Below are 23,883 nucleotides of genomic sequence, written 5' to 3'. Positions count from 1 at the left end.
AGACGACCTCCGCGCGAAAGTCTTGCAGCAGCTACACGACGCGCCCAGCGCTGGGCACTTCGGCAAGGACAAAACGGCGGAATTAGTAACCAGAGACTTTTGGTGGCCCAAGGTGAGGGGAGAAGTCGCGGATTACGTCTCCAGGTGTGACACCTGCCAAAGGGCCAAGCCAGTACACAGGAAGCCGGCGGGTCTACTAGAACCCCTACAGACGCCGCTCGAACCGTGGGAGAGAGTGGCCCTGGACTTTGTCACAGATCTGCCCAGCTCGCGAGGCAAAACAGCGGTGCTCGTGGTCGTAGACATGTTCACCAAGATGGCACACTTTATTCCGTGCGCGAAGGTGGCCACAGCGGAACAGACCGCCAAGCTGTTCATAGACCACGTGTTCAAAGCTCACGGCTTGCCGCGGTCCATCCTGTCCGACCGGGGTCGCCAATTCGTCTCGAGCTTCTGGCAGAAGCTGCTGGGCATCCTGAACGTCAAGATCAACTTAGCGTCGGCACGACACCCGCAGACCAACGGACAAGCGGAGAGGGTCAACGCCATCATGCAGCAGTACCTGCGATGCTACGCCAATCAACAACCCTCGACCTGGGTGGACTACCTACCGCTGGCCGAGTTTGCCTACAACAACACGAAGCACGGGTCTACGGGAGTGACACCGTTCTTCGCCAATAATGGGCGGCATCCCAGAACTTTCCCGGGGTTAGAGACGACGGGGGAGGGGGAGCCAAGGGGAGCAGAGCACTTAGCAGCAGAGTTACAGGAGGTCCACGAGCAACTCCGAAGGCAATTGGAACTGGCGAAACACGCCTACAAGATGCAGGCAGACAAGCACAGGAGGGTCGGGGAGGACATCCAGGTGGGGGACTGGGTCTGGTTAGCAGCCCAGGCAGTGCCGGCCAGGACGCTAGCTAAGAGGAAGCTCAAGCACAAGCAGCTGGGACCTTACCAGGTCGCGGCGCAAATCAATCCAGTGGCCTTCCGGTTGACACTCCCGGAGGGCTCCAGAATGCACCCAGTCTTTCATAGGTCAGTGCTCACACCCTACAGGGAACCCCACAGGTTTCAGGCGACAGGGAACGCGCCAGACACACTTAGTGAATCTCCGAAGAGGGAGGGGTCACGGAGGGCGACGCCACTCAACGAGGTCACGGAGATTTTGGACTCGAGGTGGGGGGAAGAGGGGGTGGAATACCTCCTCGCCAGGGAAGGTACCCCAGCCAGTGCCAACAGGTGGGTACCGTGCTATGCCGTGGAGGAGCACTATCTTAAAGACGAGTTCCATGCACTCTTCCCACACAGACCTATGCCGGCAGAGTATTTCGACGACTGGCTCTTCACGCCCACACTGTCAGCCAGTACGTTCCAGGGTTTTTCATCAGCTGAAGAGACGACGCCAGACACTAGCTCCTCGGAGGGGTCTCTCTCGGGGTTTGCCACAGACCGCTCCTATTGGTGGGACACTCAACCGGAGGTGGGGTGGCGCAGGGAGCTGCTGCGGGGACCTTTGCAAGCTGTCTCACCAGAGGTACCCGGGGGAGGGGAGGACATGGACGTGTTGGGGGAGGATCCTGGATTCGAGCACATCAGCAGAGAGATGGAAGCAGAGGAAATCGACGTCGACGAGCCCGTTGCGGTTGGGCCGGATCCAGTGGACCGGCTACACACCAGGGGGGAAGAATGGTATCCCGCACTCACACCCACTGGACTGGAGCACCCGGAACCCACACCCGAAGAGGGGGAGGGGGGAAGGGGGGGCTTCGAGGGGGGGATGGATGTCAGGGAATCAGGAGCAGGAGCACTGGGGAGAGAGGATTGGGAGAGCGAAGGGGAAGAATCCGAGGGCAGCGTAGGGGAGTATGACAGTGGCCCGAGAGATTCCATGAGCTTCTCCAGCGAATCAGAAGATTCCCAGAAGGGGGCGCCGATGGTCAGGGCAAGGGGGGTCCCAGGGGGGACGCACCAGAAACAAGGAGCCAGAGGGGAACCCCAAAGCAGCAGTGGAGGATCAGGACCAGTTTCCCCACCAGAGCGTAGTGGGGGGGAGGAGTCACATGTGTCAGGAGCAGTGTCTCCTCCAGAGAGGGAGTCAGGGCTGACCACGCCTCCAACGGAGGGGAGGTCAGTTGCAGCTAGCCCCCCCGATGGGGGAAGCAGTGACAGCAGCAGTGCAACGGTCAGGAGGAAAGTTGCTGGCTGGGCGCGCGCGCCAAGTTCAAATGTGCAGGCGCGCGGAACAGCAGGAGACCCGGATGGGGAACCAGCTCCTAAAGCCCGCCGGAGGGAGGGAGAAGGCTCAGGGGAATCAGCGGGAGAAGAGGCTAGAAAGGGCGGAACCCCGGCGGGCAGGCGGACCCAGAGGAGGAAGGAGCAGCGGAGAAGGTGGAGCAAGGCTAGACTCTTAAATTGGTGTCAAGGGGGAGGAGACTCAGACGGAGCATCAGTGGTCTGACACTTTAGACGTGGGGCTGCGCGCTGCGGCTCTGGAAGTGAAACTGAACTTCAATAAAGGCTTTTATACTTAACAACGAAGCAGCGTTGGTCCTTTGTGAGCTGGGACCTAGGGTAGCCCTGACAGCAGCACTTTTAGAACAGGCACTTCTTTCCCAAAACAAAACAAAAAATGCACCACCTCAAGGAATGGTTATTGTCTCCAGTATTTGGCACACAGTAAAAGCTCAATTTGCACTTACTTGTTTATTCAAATGATAGCCCTACAACAAGATGTTGTTGTGGTATGGAGGGCTTCTGTTCAAGGCTGCAACCATTCCATTCCATTCCATTCCATCCCACAACAGTTAGTCCTCTTTTGCCTACCACTCCTTACGTCGTCGCCCAATCTCAGTTTGGTAGTTTATTTTCCTCTAAATCAGTCAATATTTCATGGCCACCACTGAGTCTTCATTACAGCGCTTGAAGCTTTCTTTCTTTCTTTCTTTCTTTCTTTCTTTCTTTCTTTCTTTCTTCCTTTCTTCCTTTCTTCCTTCCTTCTTCTTCTTCTTCTTCTTCTTCTTCTTCTTCTTCTTCTTCTTCTTCACTCCTGCAAAGTTATCCTGAGTCTGTGGATACCTCATTCTTCTATTTAACTATTGACCTGTTGTCTACATAAGCAATGGCACTGAAATAATGGAATTGGGCACTCGGTTCAGTGACCGAAATAAATCGATTCATTCAGTCGATTAATTGAATTGTAATACTGTAGATTAGAGAGACAGACAGACAGATAGACAAACTATGCTAAGTACAATAAGTAACCCTTGCAAAATGCATTAGATCAATGGTAGGGTGGATCCATTTACTCAAGCATCATCTTTAAAACAATTAGTGTTGATAATTTCAGCTGTAATTTTCAGTATTCGACAGTTGCAAGCCTACAGATAATTTAAGTGCAGCTTAGAAATCTTAATTCAATGGGCTTTAAGCAAGCTAAGTAAGTACAGGATTGCGGTGTAAGTTCTCAATGTTCTCATCTAATTTAATTCCCAAGAACTCTGAAAAGTATATCTGCCTGAAAGTGATTCATCAAATGTCACACAGCAAGTGCAATGACTGCATGGAAATATTGACCTGGGGTGTTTCATGCCTAAACACACTCTACTAACTAGTCTTCGGACGATGCCTCTAAAAACATTTACACGGGGATGGAGTTCCCATATGAAGATTGCAAAATTTACAGGACAACAAGAAAGCTCACTTTCACTGCCCTTGGTACAGAAGTTCTTTAACTTCCATGAGAGAACTATTTCAGCCTTGCATTGCCTCTTTGTCAAAAGCAAGGAATATACCACCTCAGACTCTCACATTATGAATCCATGTTAATGTAGGCTGACAAAAGGGGAAAGATAGCAAATGTGGTCATTTCTAAGAATAAAATTGAAATGAAATAGTCAGGTGCAAAGTACCCTTGGAACAGGCATGGGGAGCCTGCAGCCCTCCAGATGTTGCAGAACTAAAACTCCCATAATCCCTGGCCACTGGCCATGCAGGCAGGCGTTGATGGGATTTGGAGTCCAGCCATATATGAAGGGCAACAGGTTTCCCCCTACTGCATTAGACCCTCCTTTTTATTATTATACTTTGCTAAATTATGTGAAATAATCAATACAGTCAACCTATTGGACTCAAGGGTTACAGTTCTTAAAATGGACAAATTTTTATATGCAGAAAAATGGAAAGATGTTTGAAAATGTAGGTGGATTTGTTCAAGAGTCTGGGATAACCAAGTATAATAAAATCAACTGTAATGATAGGAAAGTATTTACAGCTGCCTTGAATCCCAGTTTGGGAGAAAGGCGGGAAGTAAATACATTTAACAACACCAACAACAATGCAATATGTCAAGAAAGAATTATAAATCTCAGAGAAGGGAATTAACTTTATAGGTATTTATGCTGTAGAAAAAATACTTCCTCTCTTTGTAGCACGTCTGGGTTGTATTTTATAATTTTTAATATCACTAACTTTGAAAACATTTTGAACTGAAATTATACATATGTGCAATCATTTATAATTAACTGCACTGAATTGTATTTTAACCTTTTTTATTTCTGTTGTAGCTGACAACAGATAATATTGTACAGCCTGGCAACCTGAATATATATTTTTTCCCCTTTAAACGATAGGGAAATGTGTTGAAAATAAATACTTAGGACAAAAAGGCTTACCACTCTCACTCTCAAATAAATTGTAAAATGTGTTATTACTGTTTAATACAAATGGCACAAGGCTATTAGCTATAGCTGCAGCTGATGTCACAATAAGCTGGGTAAATTCTAGCCTACTTACAAGGAAGCTATTGACATGCTCAATTGTTAAGGGAGGGGAGAGAAAAGGAACGTTTGATGGTGGGAATGGGAAGGTTTAGAGCCTGGTATACAGACCTGTCCACACCCTAGCATGGCTCAAACAGCATGGACAGACCGTCCCACCTACATATTATGGACCTCTATGAAGTAATATAGTCAAAGTTACCGTGTTCATAACTTTCCACAGCTTTTACCCACAACTGAATTCCTACTTCGAGTTGTCTGTGTGCCTGTAACCTGCCCTAGGACCTTACAGTGAAGGGTGGGTAATAAATAAATAAACCGAGGGCCTTCTGGCAGACTGAGGGCCTTCTGGCGGTTCCCTCACTGCAAGAAGCAAAGCTACAGGGAACCAGGCAGAGGGCCTTCTCGATAGTGGCGCCTTCCCCGTGGAACGCCCTCTCACCAGATGTCAAAGAGAACAACAACTACCAGACTTTTAGAAGACATCTGAAGGCAGCCCTGTTTAGGGAAGATTTTAATGTTTGATGTATTATAGTATTTTAATATTTTTTTGGAAGCCGCCCAGAGTGGCTGGGGAAGCCCAGCCAGATGGGCGGGGTATAAATAATAAATTAATAATAATAATAATAATAATAATAATAATAATAATAATAATAATAAATAAAACAAATGCACTGAATAAAAGTCTTAAAACATCTTAGTTCTGAGTTAACAAGGATTGATCTGGCAATCAATTAATGCTATGAAGTTTACAGTGCAGCCATATGCATGCATAATATTGCAATCCAACAGAGTCCTTTTATATAGGCCTAATCGAAAATAAATCAGACAAGCAGGTAAAGGACTGCAGGCTGCACTGATCACTTTAATGTGCTTATGAGTATTTCTGAAGCAAAAAATCACCATTGGCTTTTAGGTAAGGCACTCATGCAGTAGGCAGCATTTTAGAAGATATATATCTCTCCTATGTACGACCAACAGTAGTTTTTTAAGTAAGAGACTTGTATTAAAAACAGTAAGAAGATGCAACTTTTCCGTTGATTAACAGGTTTGTAAGGCTGCAATCCTATACACATGTACCCAAGAGTAAATCCCATTGAATTCAGTGGTGTTCACTTCTGAGCAAAAGTGCAAACAATTGTGCTGTAAATCCATTAACCTAACCAATTAAATATTGCAGCTCTAATTGAAAAGCATATGAAAGATGTACATATTTATACATGTATCATTCTGCTTATCCATATAGACTCTTGTACAAATGTCCAAGGCTTTCTGACAATTGCTCAGTCCCATTTGATAAAGACAACCATAACTGAAGGAGAATTACGCACTTCAATATGTTCAGAATGTCGTTTACATATAGTTCTATACAACCAAGATGCAAAGCATTTACTTTAAATAGTATTCATCCTGTAACTGACGTAGTTCTCAAACATTCACGTGCTCCTATAGAAACAAATTTTGTTTTTAGAATGGGTTTAGGATAGTGTAACACTGAACTTTAAAGTCAGGTAAATAACCTTTTTTAAAACAAAAATTAAAAGAAAACATACAGTGTTTGAACCTCTCTCAGTTTATCTCTCATGCTTCTCTCTATGTATGTGTACTGCCTCCTTCTTGTGGATGCATTGTTACTGTACAGTCACCATCATAAAGCCTCTCCGTACATAATTTTTCTTCTGAGTATTCCTGGGAAAGTTTGCTAGTCAGCGTGAGCCAAGTGTTGCCAACTTATAAAGTGATGCATATTTTGGCAAGTCGAAGACAGCTGGGTACGAGTCTGGAGAAAAGAATGCTTCAATACAATTGTTGTTGTTGTTTAGTCGTTTAGTTGTGTCCGACTCTTCGTGACCCCATGGACCAGAGCATGCCAGGCACGCCTGTCTTCCACTGCCTCCCGCAGTTTGGTCAAACTCATGTTGGTAGCTCCAAGACCACTGTCCAACCTTCTCGTATTTTGTCATCCCCTTCTCCTTGTGCCCTCCATCTTTCCCAACATCAGGGTCTTTTCCAGGGAGTCTTCTCTTCTCCTGAGGTGGCCAAAGTATTGGAGCCTCAGCTTCAGGATCTGTCCTTCCAGCGAGCACTCAGGGCTGATTTCCTTCAGAATGGATAGGTTTGATCTTCTCAAGAGTCTCCTCCAGCACCAGAATTCAAAAGCATCGATTCTTCGGCGATCAGCCTTCTTTATGGTCCAGCTCTCACTTCCATACATCACTACTGGGAAAACCATAGCTTTAACTATACAGACCTTTGTCGGCAAGGTGATGTCTCTGCTTTTGAAGATGCTATCTAAGTTTGTCATTGCTTTTCTCCCAAGAAGCAGGCGTCTTTTAATTTCGTGACTGCTGTCACCATCTGCAGTGATCATACAGCCCAAGAAAGTAAAATTTCTCACTGCCTCCATTTCTTCCCCTTCTATTTGCCAGGAGGTGATGGGACCAGTGGCCATGATCTTCATTTTTTTGATGTTGAGCTTCAGACCATATTTTGCGCTCTCCTCTTTCACCCTCATTAAAAGGTTCTCTAATTCCTCCTCACTTTCTGCCATCAAGGTTGTGTCATCTGCATATCTGAGATGGTTGATATTTCTTCCGGCAATCTTAATTCCGGTTTGGGATTCATCCAGCCCAGCCTACAATAGCATTCTAATAATGTACTGTATTTGGAACTGCTACAATGTTTCACTTAAAAGTTTTGCGAAAGTTAAGAAGCAAGAACATTTATCTGGACTATTAAAATTCCTAGTTTTCCATCCTCATGGAAAGAGTGCCATGTCACAAACTATATATACAAAAAATATACAAGAAATCTCTGGCTTGTATAATTTATATCCCACCTTTCCTCTAAGCTAAGGAGTTCAAGGTTGTGTAAATAGTTCTCCTCCCTATTTTATCCTCACAACAACCCTATGCTGTAGCTTAGACTGTGAGTGAGTTACTGGCTCATGGTCATGCAGGGAGTTTCATGGGTGAGTGGGGATCTGGTTTCTCAGTTCCTAGCCCAACACTCTAACTCAGGCACCCCCAAACTCAGCCCTCCAGATGTTTTGGGACTACAACTCCCACCATCCCTATCTAACAGGACCAGTGGTCAGGGATGATGGGAGTTGTAGTCCCAAAACATCTGGAGGGCCGAGTTTGGGGATGCCTGCTCTAACCAGGCTCTCTTTTGTAGTAGCTTGTATATGTCTAACATGAAAATTCAGGTGTCTTATGACTTACTAAGATTTTTAACCTCAACCATTGTTCATCAAACAGCAACGCCTCTTCTCCATCTCAAATGGTAACAGCTGTAATAGTAAATGATGTGTTGATTAAAGACGTCTTTATAATTCACTTGTTAAGTGTTTCTCACTAAGATTGTAATTAGTGTCACCATTTCCCCATGACGTGTATACAGTATTTCTCAATTCTCGTTGCCACTGAAAACATGTTACCCAAAGTAATCTATCTGAATACTTCCCCACCCCAAAGGCATGATGAGCAAACAAGGGACTTTATTATACTGAAATTGTGTTCTTGCCAAGGCAAACGGCTGCAAACATCCCTGCATTGCTCGTGGTCCCTTCCAACTTTATGATTCTATGAAATGACTTCTGTAAATAACTACAACAAGAAAATATTGGCCATAAAGATGGTGCCAATTTGCACACGTTGTTGTTCTGCCACTCACATTTGGCTTCTTTTGTTGTCAAGCACACAATACCAGGTGAAGAGATTAGAATCCTTTAGGCAGCAACTTAATTGCAGAGCTACCAATTGCCACCTGGAAAGGTATGTTTGACTTCCAATATTAAAGCTACTCTTATTTGCCTACCCCTTGGAATTTTACCAATCAATTTCCAATTTTTTTTCCTCTGGTCAGTTCACCATATGTGCAAAAACGGTTTCCCTCCTCTTCTTTAAGGTTTTCTAAAGAAGAGGAAGGCACCTTTTACAAGAGTTGAGCTTGAGCGAGAAAAAAGTACGTTGCAAAAACCCAGCTGAGTCCACAGAAATAATAAAGTGCTTCAAAAGACATAAAATATGTTTTATATATAGAATGCAGCAGATTATTGAGGTAGTGAGTCAAACCTGAGTTAGGCTGCAATCATATGCACAATTACCAGGGAATAAGTCTGACTGCAGTCAATAGGACTTATTTCTGAGTACAGTAGACATACCTAGGATTGCATTTTAAAATAATAGGCAGGAATTTCCCCCACAAATGGAAAAATATAAACAAAAATGGATCTATCCATAATACTGTGTGATGCACTAATAGCTTTTCTGTTTTTATGCTAGAGTTTCTTTTTCAAAGGTGGCTCTTTCATCAGTAGTTTATTGCAACAGACTGAAATGACATACTGTCCTCTAGCACCGTAGAAATGTCCAAATTCAAATGTTTTTCATTTAACTGGGACTGTGTACATTTCACTGTTTGGGATTGGGGATTTGTTGCTAGGATAACTCTTTAGCTCTTGGTTCTTTATTTAGGTCTCTCAGAACTCTCTTGACCTGCTGTCAGATTACAACACAAAGTCTTAGAGATAAATACCACAGACAACAGTTTCCTTGACTAACCACTTTCCAGCTTAAGAAAGCTAAAGCTCGTTTTGCATATTTGAATGGAGAGGTACAGAAAAACAGCAGGAACCGCCAATTTAGTCTTGCATCTTATTAATACCTAGAACAACCATTGCCGTATAAATTTATTTTGATTCTACGATGAATGCTTTGATTGTTATACATTCTGTAGAAAGAAAGAGAGTGAGAAAGAAATAAAATACTTTGCACTGAAAACGAATTGCATTTGACTCTCCATTAGAATGCAGCAATACTGCTTGTCATTTATTTCCTTGCACAGAACAAGGACAAATTCTGCAGCCAATAACAGGCGCAATAACAGGAGATAGCTTGTCCCAATGAAAACCAAGAACACCGCCTCTGCAATGGTTCTAACCTCTGTTGCTTCAGGAGCCAGAGTCCATGTGCCGTCGGGATTAGTCATTAATGCTTGCTACAGATGCCAGAACAATCTTGTTGAGTGCCTTAGGAAACCATCCTGTAAACTGCTGTGAAACTTTCAAAACATTTGTTTACATGTAACAAAAATACTGCAACACTATACATAAATAAATCCCACTGAACTCATTGAACTTCTGAGTTGCAGAATATCCACATTCCATACTACAAGGAGGAAGCAAAATGCCCTTTCCTTTATAAAGTGATCTCAGTTCTCTGAGTGTTGGTCCGTAAGTAGCCAAAATGTTTGTAACCGAACACAAGACGGATGAACCGGCAACCTTGTGGGAGCCCCAATATTTGCAAAAGTTAGAGGATGCCCCCCCACAGAGGAAAACACTCTAAGGGGGACGTGGAATCCTTGCCACCAGAAAGCCCACTAAGGGCTTATGCCCAGTTGGCATTCTCAGCATGCTGACTAACAGAGAGGGAAAGCAAAATAGGAGAGGAAATGGAAGTGCAAATAGAATGAAGTGTCTGGAATTCTGAGAAGGAGCATTGCACTCTGCAACATTTCTGTGCACTAATAGCAAATTCAATTCACTGAGTGCTGATCCTTGTGTAACTAAAAAAAGGGCACCATCTGTGCACAGGGAAGAAGTATCTGCAGGCTTGGAGGAATCCCAAGTTTGCAGAAGTAAAGCAAAGTAGGAGCCCACTGAGCTGAGCATGTTCAGTAGCCAAGAGTGACGACTGATGTCAAGGGACAGGGGTAGAAAACCAGCTGGACAGAAAACACAGTGGAAAAGAGAAACCATGAGCAAGCACACTCAGTTTTTTGTTTCAGGACCCACCTGACTAGAACAAATATCTGCCTGAAGCAAAACTACCCATCCGGCAATTTCTCCATAGACTGAATTGGGTGATCTGGCCCACAGTGAGCCACAAAAAAAAATCAAGTGCACTGTCCAGCAGTTCTAACAAAGAAAATCCATCAAGATGTGTAATGCACATGAATATTTTAAGAAACAGATATACCCTTAGCCATCAGTCAGACCCCAGTCAGTGAGAGCATAACCTCATCCATTAAAAACCTTTCTGCACATTTAGCACATAAAAATATGCAGTTTACCAAGTGCTACTCTCCAATAGGGATGCGGGTGGCTCTGTGGGTTAAACCACAGAGCCTAGGACTTGCCGATCAGAAGATCAGCGGTTCGAATCCCCGCGACGGGGTGAGCTCCCGTTGCTCGGTCCCTGCTCCTGCCAACCTAGCAGTTTGAAAGCACATCAAAGTGCAAGTAGATAAATAGGTACTGCTCTGGCAGGAAGGTAAACGGCGTTTCCATGCGCTGCTCTGGATCGCCAGAAGTGGCTTAGTCATGCTGGCCACATGACCCGGAAGCTGTACGCCGGCTCCCTTGGCCAATAAAGCGAGATGAGCGCCGCAACCCCAGACTCGGTCACGACTGGACCTAATGGGCAGGGGTCCCTTTACCTTTACCTTACTCTCCAGTACCCTCTCAAGGTTTCACTTCTATCACTCAAATCTATTTTTCCAGCATTTGAGAAAATGTTACAGTCACCATCCCTAGATAATACCTCAACTGCTTTTCTAACTACTGCATGGAATGTGGTTGTGCAAGTGTCCTGGATTGGATAATGTTGTAAAATGATGTGTCACAGCGCACTCATCTCCTCGCCAAACCCTGCTGCCCCTCATCGAGACGCATTTCTAAAAGTAAGAAACAAGAGTCGTATTGCACCAACGCTTGGCCATTTTGTGAATCGCTAATCTTTATACTGTAATTCTTTGAAAGCGATATGCTCCCTCCCTCCTGTGTTTGAGTGCAAATCTAGCTAGATGTTTAAGAAAGGAGGGAGCTATGCTTATGATGTGTGCAAAGGACCATGATCTCAAAGTGAAACAAAACCTACATTGAACAGTGCCGCAATATCCTGCCATGTTAGCAAATGCCACCGCAGACACACGAGGCATTGCACACAGCTCAGAAACAACGGTAATTAAGGCTGCTAAACGGGGGGTGATATGTTTGTGCTGGTTTCGCCAACATGATATCCTGCAGATGATTTGGACATCGGATGATCTGGAGGGCACCAGATTGGTGAAAGCTGGTCTAAGCGCTAATCTAAAAGCTTCCCAGACATCTCCAAGACAAAGATACGTTGCCAACCAATGCACTCAATACTGTTAGGCGGGTTTGGGCCTGCAGATGATAGTCAACATAACATAATGGATCAGTATGCCATTGTAGCATCACGATACATTGTGCGCCACTATAGTTATTGGGGGCTCGTTAGCCTGGAAAGGTAGTCCATCCAGGAGAAGGAAAACTCAGAAAACTCTGACCCTAAACCTCTGCTACCTTGGGGACATCTTTGGGAGGTGTAAACCCTACACATATCCACAGTGGGGTCCCTAAGATGGTCAGATGGCGTCTTGTACGCCTCCTCCCGGCATCTCCTGCAGCCAACTGGTGCCAAATGTATTGCTCACTTTCCTTTGGACCCACAGCATGGCCGAGGAGGGGACGGTGTCTTGTCGTCTGGGCAGCCCAGGACCTCCATGTTCAACGCCCAGGCTTGCACCCCAGGGAGGTCAATTCAGTGCTGTGGTTTGACCTCACCCCCAGAGGCACACTCCATGGTCACTCAAGACAGACAGATGCCAACATCAATATCCGACTCATGATCGTTTCCTACAGATTAGTAAACCTCTTACCGTATGTACTTTGCTCACAGAATTATAGTGAGACTGTATAAACTGGCCCACTCTGAGCCAGGGAAGATGTAACATGACTCATCATTTATGGGTAAGGAATAGGGGGTGGGCATGGGCAGTCCCTGTCTCCACTCCCATCAGTCCATTATGTATTCCTTTCATCCTTCCCCAGCCATCCTTAACCATGGCTAAGGACGCTGCCAATGTAAGCCTTAACCACAGCCAACCCTGCTTCCAATTGTGGTAAAGGGTAAACTCTGTTTAGCATTAACCATGGTTAAGGATATGAAGGGTGTGTGTGTAGAATTTGCACCGGAAAGGAGACAGACAAGAATAAAGGAGCCCACATTCCTATGGCCCATGCCCAGTCTCTCTACCAGTGGACTCTGTTGCATCTACGCCCGTCCCTTTTTAATGTACAGATTGGAAATTCTAATCCATGTTAATGATTCAGATCACAGGAAATTGCAGTTTTTCTGGAATAAAATGGCGCGATTGCTGTTTCAATCCACCATTTGTGAAAGCTTGTATTGGGCATAACTGATCATCTCATCGATGAACTCTGCATTCCCCAAAAGAGTTTGAAAACTGTTAGGAAGATCCAGAATGTTATTACACACCTAGAATGATCATGCAAACAACTGTATATTAATCAGATATGACATTTCAAACTTTCTCATATAAAATCTTATGGTAGATATATCTTGGAAAGCTTTTTTTAAAGCTGGGAGAATGCAGACACGTATAAACATTTAATTCATATGGCAAAGACTGCTTAGTTACATTTCTCCTCATGCAGAGTGTTTACTCTGAAGTAATGCAAACTGTATCTTTAAAGTATCCCAATGGAAAACAAGACATGCAGAACTTCACATCGCAACATTTTACTACAGAGGCAGATGACTGTAGCGGACAGGCTTGCCTAAATGTTTTCAACCGCTGCCGAAAAAACTACACTGAAGAGTACAGTTTACACCTCACTTTTAAATGAAGATATCTGGTTCTGCTTTGGCCATTTGCAGATGGCAGTTGGCCAATTTTAATCTGTTTTGGTATTTTTACTTTTGAATGGTTGTGAATTCTTCTTTCTGCTGCTTTGACATGATACCTGAACTGGCAAAGCCTATTTATAGCTGCAGCACCACATCCACAGGTAGGTCTATAAGGAGATGGGAATAAACCGGCAAAACAGAGCTGGCATGACCCAAGGAACCTTTAGGTCCTAAATCACAACCTGTGCAAAGCATGTTTGGTGTGATCTTTGAATTGAGCCACAGTATGGAGAAGGAGAGCAAATGTATTACTGCGTATATCACCTCTTTAACTCACAGTATTATATCCTTGCAGAAACGCATTTGCGTCTGAAACTGTGAACTATTTCGCATTTGTAGCAGCCCTTGAGCAAGCTCTTGAGCGTGCAGGTTTGATGACATCGTGCTACGTACGGAAATGAAATGGTTCCTCCAAACTCTATATACGTAAGCTGTTGCCACAACCTGTGTCCCTCCCAACAGCAGTGGCGTAGCGTGGGTTGTCAGCACCCGGGGCAAGGCAAGTAATTTGCGCCCCCTAACCCATGGATTTGTGCCCCCTAACCCTAACCCCCAGATGTTGCGCCCGGTGCGGCCGGCCCCCCCTGCACCCCCCACGCTACGCCACTGCCCAACAGTTCAAAACGCAGCTGTCAGAACTGCGCAAATTGCTGAAGTCATATCCACAGTCCTGACGTGAAGGTCATTATCCACAGGTCATGCATTTGGCATCATCCATGAGCACAACAGTGCAGCACACTCTAAAGGCACAAGGTTTTGGTTTGGGACCTAGATGTATAAATGCTACCTCCTTCCATCTAAAGCCACCAGGCCCTTTGGTCTTTGTCTGAAACCCTTCACTGTATCAGGTGAAGCAGCACACAAAGCAGAACCGTTTCAGCAGTAGCACATGGACTATGGAATTCAATGTCTAGTATTCTGCTTGCCTTGAGACATGTTATTCTTCCCATATGCTTTAGACCTGAGCAGTAGCTGAATGCTTATCGTGGAAGCCTATTTACTGCTGATGCTTTGAATTTTTTGCTTTGCTTTCTGGTTTGAGGTTTTTATTTGCAGCTCAGGAATTACGGATCCCATTTAATACATGACTGTTGGACATTCTAACAGTCCCACATGCAGAAAGAAAAGACAGTTAATAATATCAAAACAGTGGGTGATGGGGAGGAAAACAGAGGCTGCCAGGAAATGTGAACCAGCCCTGATATAGACACAGTGGCAAAACACAAGCTAAGTTACGGACAACGCAGCACGGTTTTAAAAGTGAGTGGTACTAGTTTCTCCATACGATACTAACCTTTACTTCAACTTCTGGCGATACTTTTTCCACTTTGTTCTTGCTTAGCAGGCTTTTCACCAGTTCTTCCACTTGCACGTTGAACTTCATGAAGGTCACGTAAATGAAATAAGCAAACAGCAGCGTTAAACTTTCCCACCACATGATGAAGTTATCCAAAAAGAAGATGATCAGCAATATCAAGTCCATGATGTAAAAAGACACATCCCGAAAGAGGGGCCACCAGGTGAGGTGCAGGATCTCCTTGGAAAATAAAGCACACATCCCAATCACGAAGAGGATATTGAACACGGCAGAGCCAACTATTGTTCCAATGCCGACATTGCTGTGGGATATAAAAACTCCTATTAGAGAAGTGAAGAGTTCTGGGGCTGAGCCACCAGCAGCCATGAATGTTGCCCCGGCCACATCATCAGAAATCGCCAGTTTTTCTGTAATGACGGTCAATGAAGGAACAAAGAACTCATCGCAGACAATGGCTAAGGCTATGAACATGTAAACCATTCCACAAATATGAAGTATTACAGCACCCCTCCGTCTTTCTTCAAGAGAAAAAAGATCTTCCGGGTACTCTCCCTTGGAGTGTTCCTCCGTATGGTTATCCTGCCCAGCTTCGTATTTCATAGAAATAGGTGAATCTGGAGCGCCGGTTTGATTCTGTTCGTTAAAGTCCAATAGAGTTCTTTGATGCATGTGCTTTGACTTATGGCTATCTAGATTGCTGGTTGTCTCTGTGCTATAAGGTTGCGACTGGAAAAAGGCACTAATTGAAAGATACAGCGTGCTAACGGCCACGATACCCAGGAAAAGTCCTGTTATTCGTATCAGTCTCAGCTTTTTCCTAACGTTTGGGTGTTTCTTACAGCCAAGCAGTGGTTCTGGCAGACACAATTCCTCAAGAAAGTTAACGACAATGTTTTTGCACGGAGCCATTCTGAGCTCTTTCCTGCGGTCCGAGAATTTAAAGTCAGACAGATTGTTCTGTCATTCTTCTTTCACTGTTCAAGTAAATGATGCTTTGACGTGTCCTTTCAGAATCCGATAGCTTTATGCTTCATGTGGAACACATTCCTTGTTTGTGCTTAAAAAGAGAGAGAAATGTTTTCATCAGTTTAGTTGCAAGGTCAAACATCTGATGCGTCAAAAGACATTTCCCTGTACATTATCAAAAAAAGAGAGTTAAATTTCCTGCTACAGGAAGACTAATAACACAAAAAAGTGCTGCTTAACATTTTATGTGATGGAAAACCTGGGACTGCCACTGGGTACGCAGTCAACGGGGAGCATTTTTTTCTGATTTTGAATCACTGCACTCTAGTCATCATTTATGAATCTGAGCACTCATTTACTCATTTCTTATAGCTGAAGCCAAACCTGCCAAGTTCGTGATCCCAGGGTCAGTCACTGAGCGTACCTGTCCTGATCCCTCATTCTTTTAGTCAGCATCAAGTTAACGCAGGTGCATGCATACACTGCTTGAGGGGAATTGCGCAAATTCATTTTTTGGGGGGGTGCGCGGGCGGAATCTGTGACTGCAGTTTGGTGAGAAGAAAACGCAACAAGCGTCAATATTATTGTCAGGAAAGTGTGCAGAATGGTGATCTGGCTGACAGCGAGGAACATTCCAAAAACCAGTCCCAATTCACAATCCCTTTGGACTGAAGCTTTAGGATTTAAGCCACTTTAGACAATTAATGCCTACCAAAGTCAACTGAATTAGACTGGCTGAAATCCAGCCGCTTCATATGGATCCACAGCTCTGTGGACCTAGCTGCAAGTTGTTTCTTAAGGACATTAAAGGCATTAAATATCCGATATTGCAATATGTAATTTGCAGCGTTGAAAAGTGAAAACAATTCTGGCAGTCCTTTAGAAGCATAGTTAGAAGAATACTCAAATACTATCCAATGCGATGCACTCACTAATAGCAAACTCAGAGCCACTGTAAACTCGGAGCAAAATAAGAGGCACTGGAAAAAGACACCGCAAGAGATGAAAGTGTGTTATCATAAAAAGAGAAGCTGTAAAAACCTTCCTCACTGCCTTGGTACCCACCGCCATAAAGGCAAAATATATACAATGGATTCAACTGTCCTCTCCTCCCTGACCCTCCTTTTTGTAAGCAGTCATGGCATACTTATGGCCGAGGAATTAATTACTCTCTAAGCCTCTCCTCCTCCGACCTCTGCTCATCCCTCAGACTCCGCTGTGCACTTTTCCCGGCAAACTGATCCTATTACCGTACAGACTCAGGCTTTCTTGTACTTTTTTTTCCCCTAAGTTACCATCCGCAGGGCGTATCATGGTGCAGTTGAAATATTTGCTTCTCTCCAAATGAGAAACCCAGTCTGACCGAAAAACAATAACAAAAGCTTCCCTACTGCATGGATGTCCCTTTAATTTTTTTTCCCCAGAGAGAGGGATTTAACCGTATCCATCTCATTCTCCGAAACAAAACAGCTCTTCAGCTGCAACGCTCAGGATGACTGGAGCAAATCAGCCACGGCAAAGGAAAACCCCTTAAGGAAGACTGCAAAAACCTAGGCACACTTACCTGGGAGCAAAGGAGTCAACTCCTAGGGGCTGAGGTCCTTTTGGCACCCCAATAAAATATTTGAGGGGACCACCCATGGGTACGCCAGGATTTGTGTTATGGGGGGCAGAATCTCAGGGGTTTTTTTTTACTGATTTTATTGATTTGGGGGGGCATGCTCCCCCAGCAGATTAGCATTGCCATTCAAATGGGGTGTGTGTGTGGCATGTCTTGTTAGCAATTATGTCCACTTCCAATATTTGATTGAAACTGGCACCCCTGCCTGGGGGCAAATCCTATTTGAACTCCATGGGGTTTACTGCCGAGTAGACCTGCATTGAACTGCGCCACAGTTCTGTGCTGGGGCTAAGCAAATCGAAAGAACTGCCCCATTTCTGCTGCTTGTTCTCTGTTGGGGGCAAACGACCCTTCCTCTGGGAATCTGGCAGGGCTTCAAGTCCATGCAAAACGAATTCATGGCTCAGTCGCTTAGAACAAGTGGGGTGCTGATAACACCAAGGTTGCCGCTTCCATCCCCGTATGGGACAGCAGCATTGCAGGGGGTTGGACTCGATTACCCTCAGGGGTCCCTTCCAGCTCTGCGACCCCACGATTCCAGGATCCTTCTAGGAAGAGGTCCTTAGACAAGGCGGGTCATTCATAATGGAGCCAGTGAAGAAATCCAGCAGGATAAGGAAAGCAGCAAAATTGCAAGCTGGGATTCTCTCTGCCTGGATAACTCAGCTGGTGAGAATGAGGGGTGCGAATGACGCCAAGGGTTGCAGGTTCGATCCCCGTGCGGGGCGGCTGCTTATTCCTGCATTGCATTCCTGCATTGCATGGGTTGGGCTGAATGACCTTCAGGGGTCCCTCCCGATTTTTGCAAATTCCAGGATTCTCTGAAACTGGCAGCGCCAACCCAGGAAGCGGGTGGGGAGTGGGGCACTTAGAGCAGCCTATAAATCCCAATTAATACAAATCCCAATGAATGCAAACCCCAAATCCCAATGAATGCAAACCCCAATTGAGGTCGCGGACCCCCCCCCCAGCATCCTAGGCGCCCCCTCCCTCCCCGCACAACTTACCACCCTGCGCCCTCCGTCCCCGGGCATGAGTGGGAAGCCCCTCCGCGGTCCCCCAGCGCAAGAACTCAGCCTTCTCCTCTCCAGCGCGCTCAGCGGGCGGCGGCAGACGCCTCGGACCCGGCCAGGCAGACCCGCGGCAGCGGCAGCAGCAGCAGCTCCGGGAGAGACCGACCGGCACCGCCAGACGCGCAGCATCCACTGCCGGGAAGAGGACCAGGAGAGCCTCCCGGGGAGCCACACCCACCGCCCAACCCAGCCACGCCCACCCAGGGGCACTGGGCGAGCCAGGAGGGCGGAGCCTCTCATCCCCACCCCTCGGGGCGGGGCTTCTCCGCCTCCGCCTTTTCCCGCGCTCTGTCCAAGCCCCGCCCCCCGCCCGCCTCGCGCGCTCCCCCCCCCTCAGCTTTTCCCCTCAGAGTTTCAATTAAATTTCAATTTCGACATGTCTGTGTCCCTTTTCCACAATAAACCATGTTCATAGTTATATGCCTTGTCCATATCTCAGGGCAGTAACCCCCCCCCCTCAAACATTATGGCAAAGCGTTAAAAAAAATACTCAATTAAATACTCAGGTTCCCCCCATAACATTTTATTAATTTTCCAATAATAATAATAATAATAATAATAATAATAATAATAATAATAATAAAATTTTTATTTATACCCCGCCCTTCCCAGCCAAGACCTGGCTCAGGGCGGCTAACACCAGGTATAAAAACAATTGATTGAAATCCAACTTAAAAACAAGATTAAAATACAACATTAAAACATATAAAATACAACAAAAACAATAATAAAGATAAAAACAAAAACAAAACAGATTCCCTTCCTTGGTTCCATTGTATTTCAGTGTACTTACTATGGTACATGTCCATTATAAAGTTTTAAGCCAGGCATAGGCAAACTTGGCCCTCCAGATGTTTTGGGACTACAACTCCCATCATCCCTCACTAACTGGACCACTGATCAGGGATGATGGGAGTTGTAGTCCAAAAACATCTGGAGGGCCAAGTTTGCCTATGCCCGTTTTAACCATACCTATTGTCCATTCATAATAAAATTACAAGTATTCTCAAAACCCTACCAATGTATTAAACTGTATACTGCTTCTGTATATATTCAATAAAGTCCTTCCAGTCTTCCTTAAATTCCTTGTGGTCTCTTCCTCTTAATTTCATTGTCAGTTTCGCCATTTCAGCATATTCCGTTAATTTGACTTGCCAATCTTCTTTAGCTAACAATGTTGCTGCAGCCTTGGTTGTGTGCATAAACAAGTTCTTTTGTGATCTTGGTAAATCCATTCCTGTGATACCTAATAGGGAAGCTTCTGGGTTTGTTTTTGGACAAAGGTTGTTTTAAACAACTTCTTCATTTCATTATAAATCATTTCCCAATACTTCTCAACAATTTTGAAATCCCACCATATATGAACAATTAAATATTCAGTTTAACCTGCTCCCCTTAAAAATACCTGCCCCTGTCAGGTCTTGTTCTTACCTGTGATCTCCAAAAAAGCTTCACAACTCCCCCCAAACAAACAAACACACAAACACAACAAAAACCCAAAAAAATGGGCGTATTTTTGTTAAGTGGGGGGGGGGGGGACACAGCCAAAGGTGGTTTTTTTTTAATAGGAAATCAAAGTTGGAAAATAACGGATAAAAAATAGAGGACATCACGGAGGGGGGAAGTTTCTGCTGGCGGTGTGTGGCAGAACCTCAAATAATTGAGTATTTTCAACGCTTTTCAATCATGCTTGCCCCCACTGGCTGCACCAATACAAATCAATACAAGTCTAGGTTCTGCCCCCCCCCCAACAAAAATCCTGGCTATGCCCTCAGAGGGGCATCTGCTACTCACTAAAGGAATAAAAATCAATGCAAATCCATGCAAATCATAGCAATGCCCATCAACTTTGGGGGGACCCAGCCCCCCTCAGTTATATTATTTGGGGCAGGGGGTACGAAGGGACCTCAGCCCCCAGGAGTTGGCTCCATCTATGCCTCAGAGAGGATGAGAAACGCAGGAAGCGCCCAGATCACCTGGTCCATCAAAGCTTCAAGTTGTCTGCACTGACTGCCAGCCTCAGGAGCCAACTCCTAGTGTTGCAAGCTGAAAAATGGCTTATCTCCTGAGTTTACGCAGATAAAACTCAGAAACATGAAGAGTTAGGAGTCCAACATTGTTTATTGCAAAGCAATAGGTTACAGTCTGATCGTTCTGCAAAACTGCAACCCCGTCCGGTGGTCCAGGCACGACTATTTATAAAGTTTCAAACAAAGCATTTCAATTTTTACCAGTCATATACATTATTACCTCATTTCATGATCAATACACGTGTGCAATAAACACTGGCAATTTCTGCTGATTAAGTTCTGATTCCTGCTGTGTTCTGTTACATTGTGTTAGTGTGCATGTTGGGAATCTGTGTTACATGGAGCCATTTGCACCATGTAACAACTTGAGCTGCGTCTTTGTGATTCAGCTGTATCTTTGTGATTGTTGTTGTTTAGTCATTTAGTCGTGTCCGACTCTTCGTGACCCCATGGACCAGAGCACGCCAGGCACCCCTGTCTTCTACTGCCTCCTGCAGTTTGGTAAAACTCATGCTGATAGCTTCAAGAACACTGTCCAACCATCTCGTCCTCTGTCGTCCCCTTCTCCTTGTGCCCTCCATCTTTCCCAACATCAGGGTCTTTCCAGGGAGTCTTCTCTTCTCATGAGGTGGCCAAAGTATTGGAGCCTCAGCTTCAGGATCTGTCCTTCCAGTGAGCACTCAGGGCTGATTTCCTTCAGAATGGATAGGTTTGATCTTCTTGCAGTCCATGGGACTCTCAAGAGTCTCCTCCAGCACCATAATTCAAAAGCATCAATTCTTCAGCTCTCACTTCCATACATCACTACTGGGAAAACCATAGCTTTAACTATATGGACCTTTGTTCGCAAGGTGATGTGATTACTATACAGCTAAAGCGAGATGAGCGCCGCAACCCCAGAATCGGCCACGACTGGACCTAATGGTCAGGGATACCCTTTACCTTTTACTATATTAGCTGTATTTCTGCCCCAATGGGGGGTGGCAACTTGCAAAATCATCAGTTGCATAAAATAACAGACTACCATAACTTCTCTAATTGAAGCAAACTCAAGGATTTACAGGGGTACATATTCTCACATTTATTGTGGCCCTTTGGGTCACTGCCACACTAGGGGCTGAGGTGCATAGCTGTCAACTTTTCCCTTTTCTTGCGAGGAATCCTATTCGGAATAAGGGAATTTCCCTTAAAAAAAGGAAAATGTTGACAGCTATGCTGAGGTGCCTTGGACCCCCCCTCAAAAATTGATATGTATTGCCAAATTGATAGGCATTGCCCTCCAAATGGGTGTGGGTGGGTGTGCTACGTCATGTTATATGATTATGTGCTCCCCCATATTTTATTAATTTTGGGGGGCAGGCAGTCCTTCCCAGGAACTCCGCTTAAAGCTGGGGTACCATGAGCATCGTGGAGAACGGATTGGGATACGGACAGAGGCAACAGCAGATGCCTGAACAAGGACAAGTCTGCGCCATAGAATCTGCTGCTCCCGCCTGCATGATCTTGTCTACCCAGACGTTGCAAGGAATGGGGCTTCTTGCCCCCCAGGAAACTGCACCCGGGGCTCCTATGCTTTTCCGAGAGGCTGGATGTTAGCAGGGGGCACTTTTTCCTTCTTAGCCTTGTCGACTCAGAAGCCTGCCTAGCTGAGTTCAAGGGGATTTTCTTGCTTCCAGGGAACGACGCTTCCTATTGTGGTTGGGCTGTGCACTTCCTTCGGAATAAATCTTGCTGAATTTATACTCATAGGGTTGGGGTGCATAACATACCCAAAGTGTTATACCCCTCTCCCCTTTCTGAAATGAAGTTGTTGTTGTTGTTGTTGTTGTTGTTGTTGTTGTTGTTGTTGTTGTTCTTCTTCTTCTTCTTCTTCTTCTTCTTCTTCTTCTTCTTCTTCCTCCTCTTCTTCTTCTTCTTCTTCTTCTTCTTCTTCTTCTTCTTCTTCTTCCAGGGATAGGGAGCCTGCAGCCATAGCTGTCAACTTACAGATTTGAAAATAAGGGACCAGCAGCCTCAAAAATAAGGGATCAGCAGCCAAAATAAGGGATTTTGCTTAGCTTATGAGTTCCATCAGCCCTTCCCCACCCAAGAGGGAGGAAGAGAGACTCTCACCCACGCCGCCCGCAAGCCCGGCGTGAAGTGGTTGCGGCGCCGCCACGGCTGCTGAAGTGCCGCCCTTCTGCGTCCCTCCCCATCCCCTCCTCTTCCTCCTCCCTCAGGCCGCCGCCGCCTCCGGCTTCCCCTGGCAGTGCGGTGGAAGCCTTGCAAGAGAGGGGCTGCCTGCCTGCCCAACGCTACCAGTCTTTCACAACGTGCCCCTGAGGGGCAAAAGGGAGAGACGGAGATGCGGCAGCTCATGTGCTCATGAGGACCCCGAGCTGCTGCTTCCCTCCCGAGCCGGGCGAGCACGAAACCCGGGAAATTTAAGGGACATCATCAATCCGGGCAGCAGCGGTACACGGCGCTGGGATAAGGGAGTTTCCCACCGAATAAGGGACAGTTGACAGCTATGCCGGCAGCCCACCGAACATTTTCCGATGTTTTCAGCCCCAACCAGCACAGCCCATGCTAGTGCTTCAGTGCTAGCCTTCAGTTCTGTGAACAAAATGGTACAAACACACACAGGACGGATGGATTTATTAAATGCCTTTCCTGTTTCGCAAGTGGAGTTGCCCATTTTTCATCTGAGAAGACATTGCCGCTGCACCTGGCATTTCCTCCTTTGTCTTTGGGCTGTGAAAAGACCTGCAATCCTGCAGGCAGGCAGGCAAGTAGGAAAGAAGGAGGTCACAGCCAGGTGACAGAATATCCAGCTGCCATCACTCAGCGTCTCTTCGGAGGTGCAGCTGCTGCTGCACCTGACTCATCCTTCTCTGCCCTTGGAAGGTGAAAGGATGGGCCGTTCTAGGGAGAGAGAATATAAATGCACAGCCAAGCAACAGAACATCCCAGCTGCAGGAATGAAATGGGATGAAAAGCAAGGAGAGCAGTTACATAACGAGAAGTGGGTCAGGGACTGGGGATGAACTTGCTGCCTTAGCACAATGCAATGCTGGTTCGTAGGGCTGGTGTAAGTATAGTTTATTCATGCCTTGAGAAGCGTTCTGGATTGAAAGGCAGCACAACTAGGCTCCCGGACAGATGTTATTTATCTAAATAGCAGGTAGAGGTGACGATATTAAAGGTAAAGGTACCCCTGACCGTTAGGTCCAGTCACGGATGACTCTGAGGTTGCGGTGCTCAGCTCGCTCTATAGGCCGAGGGAGCCAGCGTTTGTCCACAGACAGTTTTTCTGGGTCATGTGTCCAGCACGACTAAGCCGCTTCTGGCGAACCAGAGCAGCACAAGCCGTTTACCTT

General features: G+C 45.7%; 2 protein-coding genes across 7 annotated transcripts in view; one reads left to right on the top strand and one right to left on the bottom strand.

Moving 5' to 3' along the window:
- Nucleotides 1-18,651, bottom strand: part of SLC24A2 (solute carrier family 24 member 2) — an 87,822-nt gene extending 69,171 nt beyond the window's left edge. For 4 of the 5 annotated variants that reach the window (XM_083593377.1, XM_083593380.1, XM_083593379.1 and 1 more), the window contains exons 1-2: nucleotides 18,429-18,651; nucleotides 14,811-15,891 (exon numbers count right to left, since the gene is read on the bottom strand). In XM_083593377.1, the coding sequence (XP_083449503.1) occupies nucleotides 14,811-15,743 (933 nt within the window). In that variant the 5' untranslated portion in view covers nucleotides 15,744-15,891; nucleotides 18,429-18,651. Of the gene's footprint in view, nucleotides 1-14,810; nucleotides 15,892-16,224; nucleotides 16,247-18,428 lie in introns of those variants that run through there. The other variant, XM_083593378.1, reaches the window with a different exon arrangement.
- Nucleotides 1-23,883, top strand: part of ACER2 (alkaline ceramidase 2) — a 529,013-nt gene that overhangs the window by 103,437 nt on the left and 401,693 nt on the right. The gene's annotated exons all lie outside the window — the stretch shown is intronic.

Source organism: Podarcis filfolensis, assembly GCF_964270895.1.
Source record: "Podarcis filfolensis genome assembly, chromosome: 17".
Taxonomy (NCBI): Eukaryota; Metazoa; Chordata; class Lepidosauria; order Squamata; family Lacertidae; genus Podarcis; species Podarcis filfolensis.
The sequence above is the reverse complement of the archived record's forward strand: the minus strand, read 5'-3'. Positions and strand labels throughout refer to the sequence as shown.